Below are 20,317 nucleotides of genomic sequence, written 5' to 3' on the forward strand. Positions count from 1 at the left end.
ACCAAAACCCATCAGATTAGAATTTCCGACCTTTGCATTTTTAAATATTAAGGAAAACCTTTTGTATTTAATACTGTATAACTTCAAAAGCACATTAAGTATACAGTCTCAAAAAACCAACAAATCATAGCAGCAAAACTGAAATATGCTAAGGCAGAGATGTTTGTTTATTCTTAAATTCAGGCATCCAATTCATTCAGCAGGGAGGGCTGAATTCCTGCTGGGCAATCAGAATTGGATGTTCCTTTTGATACCATGCGGGATGTCTATTGGAATCAGCACAAGATTTGCTTAAAGCCTAAGAACCAAAGCTGGCTTTTGTGTAGGACAGTGGTTATTTTTGCCATTTTTCACTGATGTGTCCTGAATCATTCACCAAGAAAGTTTTGTTGCTTCCATCCCTTGTTTCTTGCTTTTCCTTCTCTATTTCTCCCTTCCCGACTTTGCTTTGGTGTTCTTTGTTTTTGATTTCTTCACAACTTCATTCTTGCCATCCCTCTTCACTCCCAACATGTCATCCCATAAGAATATAATTAAATTATTGATACTGATGCTGAAAAGTCATCACTGGATTTTTGGATGGATGATACCCTGGAGTTAAGAAGAAACTGAGAATGTGGACTTCTGTGTCATTCATGCAACTGTATTCATAATCAGAAATTGCAGCTGTGGCATGTTTGCAGAGATTTCTTTGGAATCAAGTGTTCCTGAAGTGTACTTTAAAGTGAGAGCACTTAGCCACTGAGGAATAAGAAAATAGCTTGAAGACCACTTCCAACCTAGATGTGTGTTGAAACATCTGGTTTAGGTTTTTGAGCACTTCGAACACTCTCTTAAAGGTGTTAAGGAAACTTTCCTGCCCAACCATCCAGAGGAGCCACTCTAGCAGTCACTCTCACACTACCTGAGCTGGGACTGAGGCCCCTTCACAGCTACACGTCCCATACTCACACTGACAGAGAGGGTTTCCTCACTGGCTCAATATCAGGTTTCCTATAGCAATCTCAGTTGTCCAGATCTTTAAAATAATGTAGTTGCAGTGCAATAACTACATAACAAAATAACAGCTTGAGCTGATGCCTCCAAGGAGGAACCCCGAACAAAGGACCCCTGAGCTTTTATACCCTTACAGTCTAAGGGCAGGAAGGTCTGGGAATTGTCGGCTGCTGCTGTGTCTCTGAGTGTCCAGTCCCCTGGCTGAGCCACATGTCCCCATGCCATTTGTTGTGCAAAGAGTCAGCAGTGATCCGATTATTAGAATTATTAGAGAGATGCCTCTACTCAAATTAAGGTGCAAATAAGACCATATACCAAAGTCATTAGTATGGATTTTATTTAACAGTAAATGTGAGATGGAGAGAGATAGAAAGAAATAGGAAAAAGACAGTGGGGAGTGGGGGGCGGGAGGAGAAAGAGAGTGAAAGAGACACAGAGTAAATAGAAAGATATCACCACTCGTGGATCCTGATGGTGTCCCGTTGGTCCTCTTTTTCTGGTCTTCTTGATGGTAGGGGTCTCGCAAAACACAGAGTTCAATGGATGAATATATGTTCAGGTACACGTGAGAATGCTTAAGCACCTCCCCTGCAGGGGGGAATTTTACAGTGTCTTTTGCAACACTGTGGATCTGTTGCAACACTGTGGATCACATGCAGTCATCTGGTGGAAGGCCCCAGAAATGAGTCTGGGAGCTACAGCCGCCCCCCACTGGACCCAGTCAGAGCTGATTTTCAGCACAGCTGCTGGGTTGGCTTGCCTTGTGGATACGTTCTTCTCCCCCAGCCTGATTTACTTCTTCTTAGACCTGAGATAACTGGCAATAGTTATCTTTATCTTATCTTGATTCCCATCAGCTGGCTTAGCTCATGGTACAAATTCCTGGAATCTGGGAGGCATATTTGGAGGGGTGGGCTTTGGTGGTCTCAGCTTCTTTATATAGTTTGCGAGAGTGGACAAAGTCCTTCAGCGATCTTAACAGTTATGACAATTATGACATTTAAGTGTCTTACAAAAGGCTTATGATCATGAAAAACCAAAGTAACATGTAAACAAATCTGAGATGCAATTTGAGATGCAGGTCTGGACCTGAATTTTACCAGAATGTAGTGCTCAGATCTGGGGTTTTAGTTCACTTTAACATAAAGAAAAAAGGTTCTTGCAAAGGTAAGGTTTGATGTGAATCCCCCAAAATTTCAGGGTTATTTGCAGCTGGACCTTACTTCAAATTGCTACGTCATTGCACAGTGATTGGAAAGTATGAAGATGAGCTGCTTTTACTAAAGATTTCTCAGTCGCATTGACTCTGTACGTACAGCCTCCATGAGCTCTCTCTCCTGTCCTAAGACATGCAAATACTGAAAATTAAAGTTACTTTGTGTGATTACAGTATGTGCATTTGGCTATGGCATACTAAGAAGCCTTTACATGTGAGCACTGCACATATGAAAGTGTGGTGTGCCAATCCTTTCTCTCATGTGACTTTTCGTCCTCTGGTCTAAATGCTGCAGATAATGGAGTTTGATGCTATGCATCTGATTCTGAATCTTTAGTACCTGATAGAATTGCAGCAAGCCATGGCAACTGGAGACATCCAAAAATTGAAAAGTGGGTCTTAGACCATAATAAGAAAAGTTCTCTTTTTTGTATGAAGAAGTTGCTGTTTTCACTAAGCTGTTGGTACAAAGTGAACTTAGAGACAGGGATAGGAATTCATCATCTCTTCCACTAGCAATTATTACAGAGGAAAGTGATTCTTTATAATTTTAAATAAATGAAATAAAATTATGTACAGTTAAGAAAGTTCTCTGTGCTGACTGTGGACCCAGGAGAATCGAAACTCCTTTCTTAAATGCATACAGTTTGGCAGTCAGTATTTCGTAGTTTGTGAAATTTACTCTTTCTACGTTGTTCCTTATTACCTAGGTCATCTGTGTGTTGTGTGGGAATTACATTGTTTCTGTTCTGCTCTGTGGCACTGTGGAACTTGTTCTTCGCTGGATTTATGGAAGTAGCTCTTCAAAGAGTTCAGTGTTGTATAAATGTGTTTAGCTATGGGTTTTTTTCTTACGTTTAGACTTCTTCATTGCATTAAATTTGACAGAACATTTTCTTCTTTCTTGTCTGTAGGATATACTGAAAAGAAGGAACTAGATCTCTGTTAAACTAAAATGCCTGAAATAAGTACAACATGAAAGAATCTGAAGAAGGCTGGCAAATGCTTTTATAGCTTCATTGTAAAGATATGAAGAAAATGAATGAGAAATTTGAGAAATAGATGCACCAAAATTGTCAGGCAAATTGGATGATATGAAATCTCTCATGAAGAGGATGGTTCTGATCCATTAGTCAGAATACACTGTTATTTTTGCCTATCAGGGAGTAATTTTCTGATGGTTAAATAACTACTAGCTGTGCATACAAGATTTCCTGACCTAACCACTGACCTGAGAACATAGGAGGCTGCAAGAAATGGAATAGATCTTCCTTCTTGTTACTCAAAAGTATCTTTCATGATGGAAAGAGGGGTTGTGTCGCAGAAAGACTGCCTTATGAAAATGCCTTTGCAAATCTTGAAATTGAACTGTGCTGCCTCATGTTCGCTGTCACTTTTTGTAATGCTAAGCTCTTCTTTGGTGACAAGGAGGAGGAGAAGTTTAGAGGGGCAAGCAGGGCAAAGGGCTTCAGCAGCCTGTACCATGACATTCCTAGAGAACTCTTGGATTGCAATGAATATTGTGGAATAGATTCTCCTCATTCTAGAGTTTTCGTAGGAAAGAAATCCTTATCAGTCCCAACAGAGTGGTTGAGAAGAAATATTATCAGAAATATAAATGGTTCCCAAGAGGATTTGCAGTTTTCTTTTGGCCTTGGGGAAAGAGATAAGTTGTCTGTGACTCTCCATGTCTGAAGGGCCCTGAATTGCTAGCAGTGCATTCTCAGGACCATGACATTAGTCTCTTAAGTATTTTCTCTTCTTCTTAACATCAAATAATTAACAGTTTCAGAATTATTTCTAAAAAACATCAAACGTATACTGTAAGTTCAGAAAAGACAGAGTAAAATTAGTTGTGCCATATCTTCTTGAGCATAGGCCTTAACATGTGACACAGGAATACTTTGTAATATGTGGAGAGCTGGCTTTCCACTTGGCATTAACTACGTTTACTCTTGTTGTATTATTAAACCAGGAACAATGAAATTATTGTAAATTTCACAATAATGATTAAATAATTAGAAAATCACAGATCGATTTCTAAATCAATGCTTCATGCTTTGCATGGTTCCTTCTCACTTCTTCCAATAAATCCTGGGTACTCCTTATATATTAAGTCATGGCATGGACATGGCATTAACTGCTGACCTTCTTCAATAAATTCGCAGGTCACTGGCTGCTTCGTACCAACATACATGGGCATTTTGATTAGACCTGTTCTTTAGAGACTAATACAAAGCAAATACTACTGCATGTTTAAATGAATACAGTGGCTAAACGTATCAATTGCTATTGATAGAAATCTACGTGGTCTAGTAATGAGAGTGAACTAAGATAAAGCCATCTGAGGTAACATGGCAGTAAACACAGCAGACGGTCACAGCACTGCAGCTCAGCTTTTTAAACAATGCAAAATATTCAGCTAATCTCAAGAGTCTGGACATTTCTCCATCATATCCAGAACTGGTAAAAACCTGGGAAAAAAATTGAAAGTGCATCTACAACTTCTCTGGATTTAGGCTGATGCTTAGCATTTGGAGATCTGCAGTCCTCTTAGTGATTTTATACAACAAAATCTGAATCCTTATAGATCACTAGTAAAACCTTTTTTTATTTAATAATTTAAAAAATAAGACAAAAATATTTTTGGCTTTGAATTCACACATGAAGAGGGAAAAGCCACTTCTCAAAAAAGATCTCTGAACAACCTTAGCATCAAATACTTCAGATTAGAGAGCAAGTTTTCTTTAATTTCAGTGAAGTTTGAAATGTGTCATGTTATGTTAGAAATGCCTCTGAACCTCTTTATTCATAATCTCCGACGACAGTGAGGATGAGTGTTCATAGCCTTGCATGAGCCTCCTGGACTCCTACAAAGAGTACCTATGGGGTCTGGATGATTGATCAAGTGCATGGTGCACTGGGGGCTACTGTCAGCTACCAGTGCCCATCCCAGAGCCTTCGCCTCTGTTTCCCCATTAATGTTTTCCCCTAGTTCAGGCAGCCAGCTACCACAGGATGCTTGTAGCAGCACAGATGAGCTGTGCAAAGAAATAACTCCATGGGGATTGACATGGGGTGAATTTGGGTCTCCAGGAGCCAGGATGGTGTCCTTCTAAGAGTTTGGACATTTCTTGCACGTGTGACACCAGCAAGGAGGAGCAGCTCTTCACTCTCAACTCTCCCCAGTGTGCCACAACAAACAGGAGTGGAACCACCCCATCTGCCATAATTCTCCACATCATGGATTGCTTCTGAGAAAGAACTGGGGTGATGCTTAGAGAGGGGTCATGAGTGAAAGGCTGACGAGCAAGAAAAGGAAGCCTCAAGCAAGAAAAGGAAAGCCCTGGCAATACCTTACACCATTTCTGCCCAATGCCTTAAGGAAAAATGTGCAGTTTACTGCTGTTAGTAACTAGGGAGAATCACGTTCCTTATCTGGCTGAGGACCCTTCTTTTTGTAAGGGCCAGGGTACAGAGTGGCTACTGAGATCCCCTGCACAGGCGGGGGAATCATTTGCACCCTCATTTCTGCAGCTCTGCATCTTGTCTGCTGATGAATGAGGGTTATTTTATGTGTGTAAGTTGATTATCTCTTTTAGTCACAGACTGGGAGGATCCACTACATAAGAAGGTATGTGGTGCTCTTGCATCCAAATAATGAGCTTGGAATATAAAAACGCATTGACCATTCTTTAAAAAATGTGCTTTCTAAATAAATAGGAGTAATTGTTTATTATTTGGTCTGTCCCTTTAGAGAAGCTCTTTTTATATTGAAGTAGAAAAGTTGAGGGATGAGAAGTTCAGAGAATTCTTATCCTTGCTGAAGGCTGGGCTAAACACAAGAAGCTTCATAGATGTCGTTTCTGAGGAGGGCCAGCAGCAGATAACATGAGACAGGTCAGTATTGCTGGAGAGCCAGGCTTTGGAGTGTCACAATCCACCACGCTGTGACACCACCCTCCTCCACTCAGTGATGTCATGAAGAGGTGTCTGTCCCTGCATTCTGTCGTGCCTCTGCACACATGTCTGGGGCTTTCCACTCTCTCTTCTCTCTCAGCACCACTTCCCACTCTCTCTTCTCACTCTTGTCTTCTACTTGACGTTGGTATATCATGACAATCACCAAAGGCCTTGGCTCTGTCTTTCTTTTCTGTCCCAGATGTCTTTACACTTCACTTTCTTCAGTCCTGCATCCAATGAAAACAAACAGCTCCACTCCAATGGCCCTTTTCCTCACAGTCATTCCTCAGCCATTCCTCACGGTGCTGTCTGAAACTTTTCTTGTTTCCTGCACTCTCATGTGCTGAATTTCTGATGTTTGGTGATGAAGCAACTTGCAACCTTGCTATTTTTCCACAGCCATGTATCCATTAGCTCAGATCTCATAGTTTGGTAGTGCCTTTCTCTCTGGGGGGGGAACAGAGACTCCTGTAGAGGACAGCCTCCACTTGCAGTGTTTTCCCAAGAGCTGCAGGGGATGGACATCCCACTGTGACATCACTGAGTGGTGGAGGTGATAGCAATCCTAGTAATCCTAGTAATAATCATAATCCTGGCAGTGGTTACGGAGTTACTGGGAGATGGATTGTGACCTCACATCCCTCAGTCTATAAACTCAGATGCTGTCAGAGCCTGGGCCAGCCTGTGGGAACAAGCAGACATGGCCACAGGGAAGGAGTGGAGCTGCCCCATCTGCTGTGATGCTCCAGATGATCTTGCTCACGCGATGCCCTGTGGCCACCGTTTCTGCCTGGGCTGCATCCTGCGCTGGGCAGAAAGAAATCCTGCCTGCCCACTCTGCAGAAGATCCATCTTGACTGTCAAGTTTTCTGACCATGGCGGAGACAACTACCTACACTGTGTCATCACGCCTCCAAGAGGGTCACCAGCAACCAACAGCCAGGCAGGAGAAGCTCCTGGAGGCCTGGCTGAAAACAACCCCCATGGCTCTCCAGCATCCCCTGCCTCTTCTCCACATGGTATAACAGCCCCCACTGAGCAGGAGGCTGCAGGGCCAGAAGCCGTGGGTGGCATCCTGCCTGAGCTCTGGGCAGAACTTTTCCGAAGGCGACGGAACCTCCTGGACCCTGTGCGGCCCTGGCTGTGCCAGGGGCTGGAGATGATATATGGGGGCGAGTGGTGGCAGGTAAAGAGTGCAGAGAGTGGCATCCTGCTCGCCCTCTGTGTCTATGGTCCAGACAGGGAGGTTTTGATCCAAAGACTGGAGCCTCGCCTCCAGCAATACACTGCACCACTGGTCCATGGCATCCTCAATATCATTGCGACCCAGTGCAGTGAGGAGGTCCGGAGGCTACGGCACTCCCGCTCTGCCAGGGAGGAGGATGAGATCCCTGTGGCCATCTCTGGCCCCACGGCTTCCCAGGGGGCTAATCCCACCCTCAACCAGGCCCCCACCAGTGGCATCACAGATTCCGGTATGGAGGAGGAAGCCGGCACACTGGAAGCTGCCACTGAGGGGCAACCCAGCTGCCCCCCATCTGAGTCCATTCCTGCACAGCAGCCGCAGCCCCAGGAGGAGCAGGGGGAGATGACAGCAGCCACAGGTCCCTCTGCCCAGGAGAGCAGCCAGAGCCCCTCTACTTCTGGCCAGGGCAGGGACCACTTACCCACAACGTCCCGGCATCTCCGAAAGAGGAGGAGCCCTGGGTCCCCAGATAGCACCCACTGCGGCAAGAGACCTCACCACAATCAGCAGTAACAGGGCTGCAGCAAGTCTTCATGCAAGGAAAAGAAAATAAATTTCTATTTTCTTGACACAGTCTCTGGGTGCTGCTTCCTCCCCCTTCTCCTGGGGTATTTCCCTTTCTCAAAATGCCAAAGTGTCAGCCAAGGGCCCCTGGAGCCCCAGGGCCATCTTGATAGTGCTGCCTTCCCCAGGTAATGCTGCTGCAGCCATGATGATGGAAAAACTTCTGAGAAAGTACTGGGATGATGCTTAGAGAGGACTCACGAGTGAAAGGCTGACCAGGCATTACTCAAGCAAGAAAGGGTAAGTCTTTTTATCATATTTTCAGAAGAAAAAAATGTGAAAAACCTAGTCAGCGTCTTGCATATCCTCCATGTCTGTCACAAGGAGGATTTAAAAAAGATGTGTGTTGTAATGGTTTTATTACAGAATTTATGTTTTACTGGTCCTGTGAATAAAGCACAGCTTAATGGAATTTAAGTTCTATGTAACAAAAGTGTTGGCTGATACAAACCTAATTCAAATCAAAGGTGTGATTTCTGCTGCCATGCAATCATTCTGTGTTTTAATGTGATTGACATAACTGCTGACATAGTGTTTTGGTAATTAAGTATGCTAAAAACACTTTCTTTAGATACAATGAACTCAGCCATGCCTGGAGCTTTTTCCAGGAGCATTTCTATTACTGCACTGTGGACTGCAGTAATTATTCCCAGACTCCCCAGATTGTAAGATTTCCTTACGGATTCACAATACATGACCAGATTTTATCCCCACCCCTCCTTGAAGGGATCTCAGGAGCAACTCTGTCCCATCCAGAGACAAGAAGGATGAAACAGGTTTCCCTAGCACCTGCCACCGGATTCCATCTGCTGGGTTGGGATAACCCACAGCATCTTATATGGGACTGGACACCAATATTCAGCAGATTTCAACCAAATCCATGTCAAATTTGTTTGACCCGTCCATGCCAGTTCTGTCATTTGGAGTGGCTGTAGTTAGGAGTATTGATATTGTTAATCAGTATCACATTTCTATTAAAATGCTGTTTGAAAACAAATGGACAAAACACCCTTCAAAATCAATGAGACAAGAAAAGGGAAGCAATTATTTCTCCTTGGATTGAAGTAACATTGTCTGAATTGTGGTTATGGTATTGCAGATTGCTTCTATTGAAGCTACTGTTCTTTATCCCCAAATTAATGTGAACGGAAGGCACAAGGTTACCTCTTATATGTTGAAAGATAGGAGAGCAGTGTTCTTGGTCATTCCACTCCTCCAGGTACAGTTGTGTGCATGTTAATAAAGTACTCATATTCAGGAGATACTGTAAGGAATAACATTCTTTAATAGAGAGGTGTGATAGATGCCATCTCTGTATTCAAAATTAATCCCTGAAACATGGAATTGTGAAGACTCATTGTCAAAGTAGGTAGTATTCTATATAATCCAGGAGGAATAAATTATAGTTTTCAAAATTATATTTAGTTTATCCCTGAGGAAAAAGCATATGTCCTTAAAGCACTGTTGTGATCCTCTGGCTGAAAATGACTGTGTTCCCTAATTTTTGCTGGGCTCCTGCATAACACCGTTGCCTAAAGACTACCTCTTTCATCATCAGCAGTGGTGGTTGTGGCAGCCAGAAGGGCATAGCTATGCTTGTTAAGTTTGTCCTTCCCCCTCAAAGGACCACAAAAACTTTTCTTGCTTCATGCTTGCTGCTTTTGTCCCTGTCGATACAAAACGAGACTGTGAATATTTAGCAGCTGGGACACCTGAGTCATTTACTTGGGGAAATTAGGAAGATTTGGCCCTGGCAAAATCTAGAAGTAGCTTTTTAATTTTTTTTGTATTCGCAGTTCTCCCATCCATCTTGACTATTGCTAGAAGCAGAATTATTGATCTCTGTAGTCTCAGTTCTATATGCCAATACTAACACTTCTTTGCTGTCAAATATAAGCCAACAAATATCATCTAGTATCCACATTGCGTCCAGATCCACATAACACATTGCGTCTCAGATTTCTGTGCCCATAGTATCCAGGATCATGCTCTCGTTTAGTCTGTTTTGTTTATCTCCCTGGAAATACCTAGTTGTTCTGAATTTAACTTAGCAATCATAGAATAATTTTATTTTAAAAGTTAAATTTTGTATGTTTTTCTTGATGTAGCATCAGTATTACTGCATCCAAGGATACTTTCCCAAATATGATTTGAAATAGTCAGTGTTTTGTAAAAAATATCATCAGATTTCAAACAGGATATTTCTGTACAGAAACCTGGAAGTGATTTCTTCACAGCATTTCAGTGCAGGCAGAGGCAGTTACTATGTTAATATTGTTTACATAACAAGATTCATGTACATATTGTTTGTTCAGAATATTAAGTCCCTGAAGACTTTTATCCTTTCACTGCACAATTTCTCATTCCCCAAAATCCTGGAAGTCTGATTGAAAATATGGGCTTCTTCACATCATAAACTGAAAACGTGTTCCTTTAGTTTATTTGATGAACTATTGTCTTGTGATCTTGAAGTTCGTAGTTCTAATCCCATTAAAAAGAAAACCAAGTACTTTTAGAATTTTACAATGAAAACATAACAGTTGCAATGCTGCCTTTGATCTATAAGTGGCAGCATTTATTTGCCAGAGCCAGTAAAATTTGTAGCAGGAATGTCTGATGTTTGTGAAGTCCTATGTTCAAGACTTCATTTCCATATCAGGACTTCATTGCTTTATTTCCAAATATGCTGTATAAAAATCATCTGCAGCTTCATGCCCATGGAAGCACAGTTTGCACAATATTTGCTGGCATTTTCCAGTAATTCCATTTTTATGTTACCACTTAGTATACATCTGAGAAAGATATTTTCATGAACAATCTCACAAATCACCTCTAACCACCCTGATAATTTTAGGTATTTTTGTCTTTCTCAGTGTTTAGAAACACCTTTTCATTGTTTTAGCATTCTTTCAGTCAATGGCAGTGCAGCAAGTGCATACATTGTTGTAGTGCCATTGCTCATGTGGTTTGACCTACCTACATCCTCCAATTTTGACTAAGCTATAGTATCTGGCTCTAACTCTCCCAAGTCTTATGGTAGAACTTGGAATATGAGCCCTAAACTGTCCTTCAGTTGCTGTCTCACCAAGTGTTTACTGACCACAACTTAAGTTGCAATGCAAGGTTTATGTCTGTACATGTAAGGGGGGTACTTTTGAATTAGATGATCAATGGAGCATAGAGGCGTGAGAAAGGAATCATATTAGGATGTGAAACCAGCTAGAGTATGGTACAATGTAACTTCATGGCACAGGCTAATTGTAAGGTCCGTTGTGCTTTTTAGCAAGTCAGCCTGATATCCCCTATTATCAGAGCTGAGTTCTTCCTTGGTTTTGCTATATACTGCAAGATGGATACATCTACCCTTGAAACACAATGGTAGAGGTCATACATAGGGGTGAGAAAGATGATGATGGGAGGAAGATTATGTGGGCAGGGGTTGCTCGCCCCTTGCCCTACAGTAGGGCATGTGCAGACTGTTGGCATTAGGTAATGAACAGGCGGTGTTTGGCTGCCACTCAAGCATCACCTTATACTACATACTGGCCCTATGTAGTGTAATGTGGAACTGATAAAATGGGGTGTCGGGGCTGCTGAGTTGAGCGATACTCATCCTACCATCGAGACTGTGTTGCTCCGCGGGGACGCCCGCTAAGTATGGGTACCGACCAGCTGCTGCAGATCCTGACAGCCCTGTTTCTGTCTCTGGTTTGTGTGGAATACCTCATTACTCAAGATACCCATGTTTTTGAAGGCATGCAGATTATATGAGGTGCATGTTGCAGATCTGCATTATTCCAAAAGGTGTTAGTTTTGTTATAATGCATTAAGGGAAAATTGCAATACAGATGAGGAAAACAATTTCTTGCTCACACTCAAAATGTAATTGTGCATCTGTAGTCAGTAAGTTAATCTCTGAGTTTAGGTCAAGCAGCAGTTTTATTTAAAGAATGAAAAGGACAATGATTTCACATAATGTAACATTCATTTAATGTATTATGTGTAAAATTCATTAATATTGCATAACATGTATAATACACAGCATGTAAGTAAGCTATATGTTTCAAAATAATGTAATGTAAAATTTAAACACATTAAAAGAAAGTTACTAAATTTTGTATGCAAATATTTGAATACGAGAGCATCAATTTATTTGTGCTATGTGTGCTTCTTAACTGCAGAGGGCTTCAGAGTCTACTTTGAAGTAGAAAGCTCTTTTACATAAATGCTCCTCCTCCTCTTTTCACTCATAATCTCTGAATGACATTAACATTTTAATCTTTGCCTGCATTTGAGTAATGAATGTGATCTTCCCTAAAATTCTTCCTTTTAGAAGATGGTATTTGTCCCTTGATAATAGCTAATGTAAATAGATGGAAAGAGCAGCCTTGACCTAGAAATGTGCCGTGTTTGTTGGAAAGAGTAGGTTTAAGATTTTTTTTCTATTTTTGTAAGTTTTCAAGTGACTGTTCCAGCATGTATCCCTCATGGAGTTTTAATGTATAATTTACGTAAAAGTAGGACTACCAGATCTTCCCAATACCCTTCTGAATAACTGAAAGGCTTACTTTATTTTGTATTTGTGTACTTGCTCCAATATAAATGTTGAAAAATGTGTCTGTCCTAGAAGACAGAAAGTATATTTATTTTCCATAGAGAATATGACATGCGACTGCACTCATTTTAACTAGGAGGTCTAGAAGGGACACATATATGTATATAGGTATGTCTACATGTGTATATCCCTGCTAAGGTACAATTTAAGTGGCGTATTTTTAACATCACTGTATTAGTTCTTATTCTGCTTTAGTATACTCTTCTGTCTTTTGGTAATTTAAATAAACATACATAGGATATGAATAATGCATAAGACATTTTAAATGCAAGGTTTCCAGCTCCCACAGTGCAGTAGTATATACAACAATTTGATTGGCTCTGCTCTGTTTTCATTACTGGCAATTTCTGGGAACACAATAGAGGTTGAAAAGGCTGACAGGAATGGGCGATATTTATTTTGTGAGAAATATTTGTAGCCTTTTCAAGGCAATTGTATGGTAAAGTTTTCTGTGTGATTGTCATTCCTTGATTTTATACTTCTTCCCTGGGAAGAATGCATTAAAAGCTCTGTGATTGTTCTTTTGTGGATTGAGTTGGATCTGTGGTTTGGATTTTTTGTTTTTATTTTTTGTTTTGATGTGTGGGGGTTTTTTTAAGGATACTGCTGGATTTTTTCCTCTGCCTAAGCTATAAATAAGTAAAGAACTATCAGATTTCTTAAAGTTTCTCAGTTAAGGTAACAAGGCAATGCTAAGAAACTTGAAGAAATTGAAATACCTTGAGTTAAAGCAGTTAAAATATAGAAGTTAAAATACAGAGATTTTAGTTTATACTATTTTAGGTTGAGGTTTTTTGGTTTGTTGTTTTTGGGGTTTTTTTCCCCCCAGGAGAATGAAATGGGTTCTAAAATGTACATTCATCTTTTTTTGTCAGCTCATGCTGTTATAGCATGTATGTTATTCTTACCTTAAATATGTATTTTTAATAGAGGGCAAAGATACAGTATTAATCAACCAAGATGCACAAAGGTTTTACTTTTATTTTAGCAATATCTTAGTCATGTCTTTATGCTTATGCAGAGGAAAATAGATTTTTTTCTCTTCCTCTCCACTCAAAGAACTATCATCTATCAAAAAATTGGGGGGATGCTGATCCTGTTTATGATTTGAACAGTATTTTTCCAAGTTTTTCAAGAGTTCACAAGAGTAAATAGTATTTTTCTTGAATAAAATGGTCAGTGTATCAGCCTGACTGTGCACCCATAATCATCATTCACTTTCAGACAGATGCAAAGAAAAAAAAAGGTTTGTTTTAGAAATTTTTATATCTGTACATTACTTGAATTTTTTTTTTTTTTTATTTCTTCCAATACAATGGCAGAATGTCTAAGGTTACTGTAACAGTTTCCCAACATGTGTAACTGGAGATATAGATGATTAAATCCTGTACAAGTCCTCACAGGTTTGATTAATATTTTTAATAGCTGAAGATACTGTCATTTAACCATCTGCTGCTTATATTAGTGATTCTGTAAATTAATTGGTTTTAGCTGCTGATAGCACAACTAAGCCATGCTGAATTGTCTTTTTTTTTTTTTTTAGTATCAACAGATGAACTTTGTCAAGAATTTAGTACTTCAAGTCCATGACAGCTCGTTTCTGATAGGTTACCTGAGCAATACTTTATTTTTCTTGCTCCTGTCCTGACCAAGACAGATGAATTAATAAATAAACACAACTTCTGAGCTCCCCTGTCTGCAAGGGAAGTAAGTGCTGGCTTAAACAAGTATGTTTTCTGTATAAGTTACTGCACTTTGCTACTATGAAAACCAATTCTAAAATATTGCTAATAAACAATTGGAAATATTTAAAAGGAAGGGCTCCTTTCTACTTCTCTGTAATATCCTTGTGCAGGGTCTTGTTTTGAATCTGTGATACCATCAGTTCTGTCATAAGCATACACAAATGTCTGTAAAAACTATTTACACAGCTGCTAAAATGTAAACCACCTTTCATGCTCTTAATCACCACAGAAGAGAACCTTTTTTCCAGAGACATGCAAATGTCTGGACAGAAATCCTAAACCCATGAAGTTGCCAGATTGCATGGTTTGCTACAATTCAAATATTCAGATAATTTTCTCTTACATTCACAACTCAGGCTCCCTTTTTAGTACACTTTGCACTAAATCAACTTTTGATGAGATTTTTTTTGTGATTAAACTTGGTGGAAAGGCAGAAAATTAACTTGTGGGATTTGGAGGGGAATCTCTTTGGGGTTTTTTTTGATTGGTTGTTTTTTGTTTGTTTGTTTATCTGTTGTTACTCATTTTGCTTTGTTATTTTGTGTTTGGGATTTTTTTTTTTTGGAGGGAGGAGGGGTTGTTTGGTTGGGTTTTGGATTTTTTTGGTGGTTTTTAATTTTAGGCTTTTTCCTGACTGAGGAGCAAAGGAAGGCAATTCCTGCGCATTGAATAATTCTAATTTAAAAACAAAAAAAGAAAACCTAAACAAGATAACTTTTTTGGTTCATTTGCCCCTGGTCTTCACACAACTACTGTAAATTTAATACAGTGGAATCCTAATGAAGATGCCCTGGTACATGGCCCTTTGTCTCCGTTAAGAAGAATACTTGATTACCTGAAGGCATAACTTGAATCATGATTTCTTTGAGAGCTTATACTGCCCATCAAACCACTGAGACGGTCTCAAGCCAGTTCCTCGGTGGGTGCAAGCCAGAAGGGCTCTCCTGGAGCCAGCAGAAATGTCCGAACCTGCGGTTCTTGCCACATTTGCAAACCAGCATATCTGAGCACAAACACAACTCCAGTCCTCAAAGGTATTTGGGCACCTGGGTCCTATTGGCGCAGTGCCAGGGTTTGGAAGTTGTTAACTCACTTGTCTACCATTGGTTTCTGTATTGCCATAGTTATTATACTGTCTCCTTGCATTGGCTAGCCAAATGGCCAATCCCCTCCTTGGCCCAGCAGCCCTTATAAGCTGCAGGAAATTTGAATAAACTCTCCTCTTCGCTGATGGATTCCCTGCGTGCTGTGTGGTCTCTGTCTCCGGGCTTAAGTACCTCCGCCGCCTGTCCCTGCCACGAGGGATGGGCACTGGGGGGGTGATTCCAGCCCTGAAAACCTTTACAGAGCGGCCAGCAGTGACCCCCTAGAAACCCCTCAAACTGCAACAGCACAGTAAAGTGCAAGTGGTTGGTCAGATCACTTGCTGAGTCAGGGTTCTGAGGATGGTTGAATTAGGTTATCCAGAGTGGATGTGAGATACCTTGCCAAGGTAACCAGTGATGTGTAGCTGAACCGAAGCAAACCACTGAGATGCAGTGCTGAATGTTGAACTGACTGTACACCAAAGACTAGTCAGTGAATGAAAACATTCATCAAGAAACCAAAAATAGGAGATGATGAAGTATGAGGACACCAAAAATTCACAGATACCACTGTATAATTATGTCATGCCTCTGATCTGTAGAGCAGTTGTCTTAATTTTGCAGTGATTGCTGAGAATAGGAATTTAATTTAAACTTACTCTTTTGTCATAAAAAAATAAGTATGATACAGTAAAGGCAAGCAATCTTAGTAAGACAGCTTTCCTTTAAAAAGAGTAGCAGGAGTGCTCAGCATCATACAAAAGAGTTCTCTCTCATCAGAAGTGGGTCATAACACTGTCCTCATCACTTCTACCTTTTGTATACATGATACTGACCTGTCGTCCTTTAGTTCCATCTTGTCAAGATACAATCAATCATGAAACAAAAAAACCGAAAACACCTCATTTTTATGTTGAGTACCTGAAACTATTTTTCCTCTTTTTCTATAATTGCAGGAATTTTGAATCTTGTGGTCCTTTCTTTTCTGAGTAGACTATTCAGTGTGTGCCATTTCAGCAGCTGTGCAATTATTGTGCATTGTTGGCTTATTATACTGGTTGTAAAGTGCTTCCTCACCATTAACATTAGTGCCAGTACTGAGGGCTGTTGGATCTGGAGCAGACCTGAATGCTGAACAGCTCTCTGATATCCTGTGTAGGGATGTAGGACTGTGGAACAGGGCAGAAGAATTTTCCATGCAGAAGAATAAGATACATCCAAGCTTCCAAAGGCTGGGAAAACTCATGCCATTGCAAAACCTCCCACTCAGAAAGGTCTTTACAGGAGGACACTGGTCCCAATCCCACTCAGTAAAACTCTAACATTACTAACATTGAAGGATAGTTATATCACTGAAGTTGAATGCTAATCCTGAATGTCTCAGATATGCAACAATCTTTATGAAGTCCTCAGTGAATTTTGCCAGTGGTTAAGTGGTAGCTTGCAGCCATTTCCTTCATGGCAGTTCTCCATGAGGGGCATGTGATGTTCTTAATTTCTGAGTTTTTCTCCTGGTTTTCTTGTAGATAGTTTGACTTCCTGTAATTACTAAAATGTCAACCTCAGTAGAAGTGATGGCAACTGTTTTATAATGCATGCACATGCGTATGCCTTTCCCACACCTTAAATCAAGCCAAAGAGTGGTCTGGATTAGATTCAGGAAAGCCAATACCCCAGAAAATCTGATCTGATATCATGGTTTGGGCACTGTTCAACACTACAGTTTTTAATTGGGAACTGGGTTGCTCAAGTACTACATTACAGTGTGTGAGATGCCTTTTGAAGTTCAGTTTTGCCATAGGTTTACTTGTTCTAAAAAAAAAAACATCTTGGAATTATTTTTCCCCTGTGAAAGAAAGGTGTTGAACGAGGGAAGGGGAGGGGGATTCACACACACAAAAGAACTAGCCAGCAGAGCCACATTCCAAGCTAATGGACCTCAGAACACCGGCAGGGAGAGGTAAGTTTTTCTCCTTGGGAAATGGCATCCTCAGTTAATGCCCTGACTCAGGGAAGGTATCTGTGTGTGGAGTGGGGGCTCTGGAATTCATTTTGGTTTTGGCCAGATCATCTGGCTGCCTTTGGACCCAGTCTGCCTTCGTTCTCCCATGCCCTGTTCTGCCCACAGTCCAGACCTGCCTCGGATTTCCTCAGAGAAGCCAGGGCCATCTGCAGAGGAACCTTTGAGGGAAGAGGCCACCCCCCCTCCTCCGTTCCCATGTTGGCAACAGCTTGTACTCATCGACAAGGGGGGGGGGGGGCGAAATCTGAGTCAGAGCCAGCTGCCAACACAGTAAGTCCATATGAAGAACCTCCTTTCCCCTTTTCTCCTTCCCCTTTTGGTGTGTGTGTGTGGAATCTCCGTTTGGCTTCTCCCACACCCTGGGGCTCCCATGCTGCAATTGCCACAGCCCAACAGCGCCCCCTGCTGGCCACCACGGAGCAACTGCAGGCTCTGCTCCGGGCATCCAACGGCGCCCCTTGCTGGTCGTGGTTAGAATTGCACAGAAAGGCAGAAAGTACTGAACGGTTTTTGATGGGAACCTTGGGTGCAGGATTGTTGTTTGGGGGTTTTTTGTGTTCTTTTGTTGTGCTGCCTATACATATATATCCTTTAATAAAGGACTGTTATCTTTTCTTTCTCCATATTTCCTCAATATGGAGGGAGGAGCTTGGTCTTCCTCATAGCTCATCCTCCTTAGCAAACACTTCAGTGTTTAAACAGACACGTTTGAGTTGATGTCAGTATGAGCAGGGTTTTTAAACTGTGTTATTGTTCTAAGCCTAGCCTGTTTCATGAAGAAAAACAGATAAATTTAAGGTACTACTTGTTCAACTGTAAACAGTGACACAGTGTTTATATGAAAGACACTCTTCTTCAAATCAGTTGAAGATGCATTCACTAGTTAGCCTGTTCACACAAGGAGGACTGCATTACTTGTGGTGAGCACGAGAAAGGTTACCTGACACAGCCAGAGAGCACTGGTTCCTTTCTTCTGCTATGAAAAAATTGCTTTGCCACCTAGCTCAGCAAAATGATGTAAATCTTAATGAAAGATTCTGAAATGTCTGAGTAAATCAAGGCATTTGGCCACCCTGATGCTTTTTAATCTATCTCACTGTCTTTTTTTCCTTGTACTTTTTATTTTTTTTTGTAAGTAGTAGGGGGAAACACAGTTTGGTTATAGAGCAGTAGCTACCTCAACCACCTCTCTTTCAGCTTGGGAAGAACTTGATTATTATTCTTATCATCTTTATATTGATTATTATTATTACCCTTATCTTGATTATCATCCTTATCTTGATTATTATTACCTTTATCTTGATTATTATTATTATCTTTATCAGACTCCTGTCCTTGTTGGAATTGTAGCAAAATTTTAACATTTTGAAAATTATTCGTATCAATTCCTGTTTTAGTCTTCTGCATCTGAGTTCTTAAGCCTTGATACAATCCTTAGTCAGTGAACACTTGCACTGCACATGTTTGACTGATTAAGGAGATTTTCTGGATCTGCAGGAATGACATGACAGTTATTTCCAATACTGAGCTGTTGAGGAATATATTTAGTCAGGGTACCTCAATGTGCAGCTGCAGGCTGAGCTCAGGGAAGTGACAGGAGCCCAAGGCAAGAGGCTGTGACATGGTGCCACACCTTTGTACAGCAAAGGGCACAGGATCTGTGGCATGAATCATGTGACCAAACAGTTGGAGACACAGCAGAAGAGGATGACTCTTCATAAAGATTCCAGACTATTGTGCGCACGGATATAAAAGAAGTTACTTTGTTGGTCCTCCAAGGATCTGTCCTTGGAGTCAACAGCTTGAGCTATTTCCATGTTACTGCACCGCAAATAAATTTCTTTAAAGATACAGACATCTGAGGGTCTTCTCTGTACTGGTGTGGCCTCACCTTGAATAATTTGTGCACTTTTGGGCACAGTAATATAAGAAAGATATTAAGCTCTTGGAGAGCATCCAAAGGAGGATGGTGAAGGGCCTTGAGGGTAAGCTGTCTAAGGAGAGGCAGGGGGCTCTTGGTCTGTTCAACCTGGAGAAGAGAAGACTGAGGGGAGACCTCATTGCAGTTACAACCTCCTTGTGAGGGGAAGAGGAGAGGCGGACACTGATCTCTTTTCTGTGGTGACCAGTGGCAGGACCTGCGGGAATGGTCTGAAGTTGTGTCAGGGGAGGTTTAGGTTGGATATTAAGAAGAGGTTCTTCAACTAGAGGGTGGTTGGGCACTGGAACAGAGCTCCCAGGGAAGTCGTCACAGCACCAAGCCTGACAGAGCTCAAGAAACATTTGGATGATATTCTCAGGCACATAGTGTGACTCTTGGGAATGGTCCTATGCAGGACTGTGGCTGGAGCAGAGAGATTTCTGTGAGCAATTTTTTCTGCATTTTGTAGGCCTTGCTTGACATGACTTTAGAAGCTTCAAGCTGTGTGAAACTATGCAATGTTTATATTCGTTAGCTGTGTGTTTATAGTTATAAGGAATGAGAAAATAGTATGTTTATAGTAAGAAAGCCTTGAGAAACCAGAGATAAAGGTACATCTGCAGAGACTCGGAAAACCCCTAGAGGCGAATCAGTAGAAGGGACTTTACATGCCAAAAATGATCTCAGGCTGCGTGGACAGAGCACCAGATCCAATAAACTGAAAGCATGAGGTGCATGCACAGACTGAGCTATCCAATCACCTTGTTGTAAGCATATACCCGGAACAAACTAAACTGTATAAAAGTTAACTCATTTAAATAATAAATTGGACATCGCTGATCATATTGATTGTCTGTGTTGTTTCTGAACTCCTGCAATCCACACAGGACTAAGAGTTGTATTCTATGATCCTTGTGGGTCACTTCCAACTCAGCATATTCTG

The 20,317-nt window shown here is 41.1% G+C and overlaps 1 protein-coding gene across 1 annotated transcript; it reads left to right on the forward strand.

Annotated features, from left to right (window-relative positions):
- The first annotated feature begins 6,767 nt into the window (after positions 1-6,767).
- On the forward strand, positions 6,768-7,990 carry LOC113953618. Its single transcript, XM_027656943.1, has one exon. The coding sequence runs from the start codon at positions 6,876-6,878 to the stop codon at positions 7,932-7,934; it is 1,059 nt and encodes a 352-aa protein (XP_027512744.1). The 5' UTR covers positions 6,768-6,875; the 3' UTR covers positions 7,935-7,990.
- The last annotated feature ends 12,327 nt before the right edge of the window (positions 7,991-20,317 follow it).

Source organism: Corapipo altera, unplaced genomic scaffold, assembly GCF_003945725.1.
Source record: "Corapipo altera isolate COAL_440 unplaced genomic scaffold, ASM394572v1 61281, whole genome shotgun sequence".
NCBI classification, from domain to species: Eukaryota; Metazoa; Chordata; class Aves; order Passeriformes; family Pipridae; genus Corapipo; species Corapipo altera.

Bases quoted from the DNA above. Each gene is read 5' to 3' on its own strand.
- LOC113953618 (XM_027656943.1), top strand. From the start codon at position 6,876: ATGGCCACAGGGAAGGAGTGGAGCTGCCCCATCTGCTGTGATGCTCCA.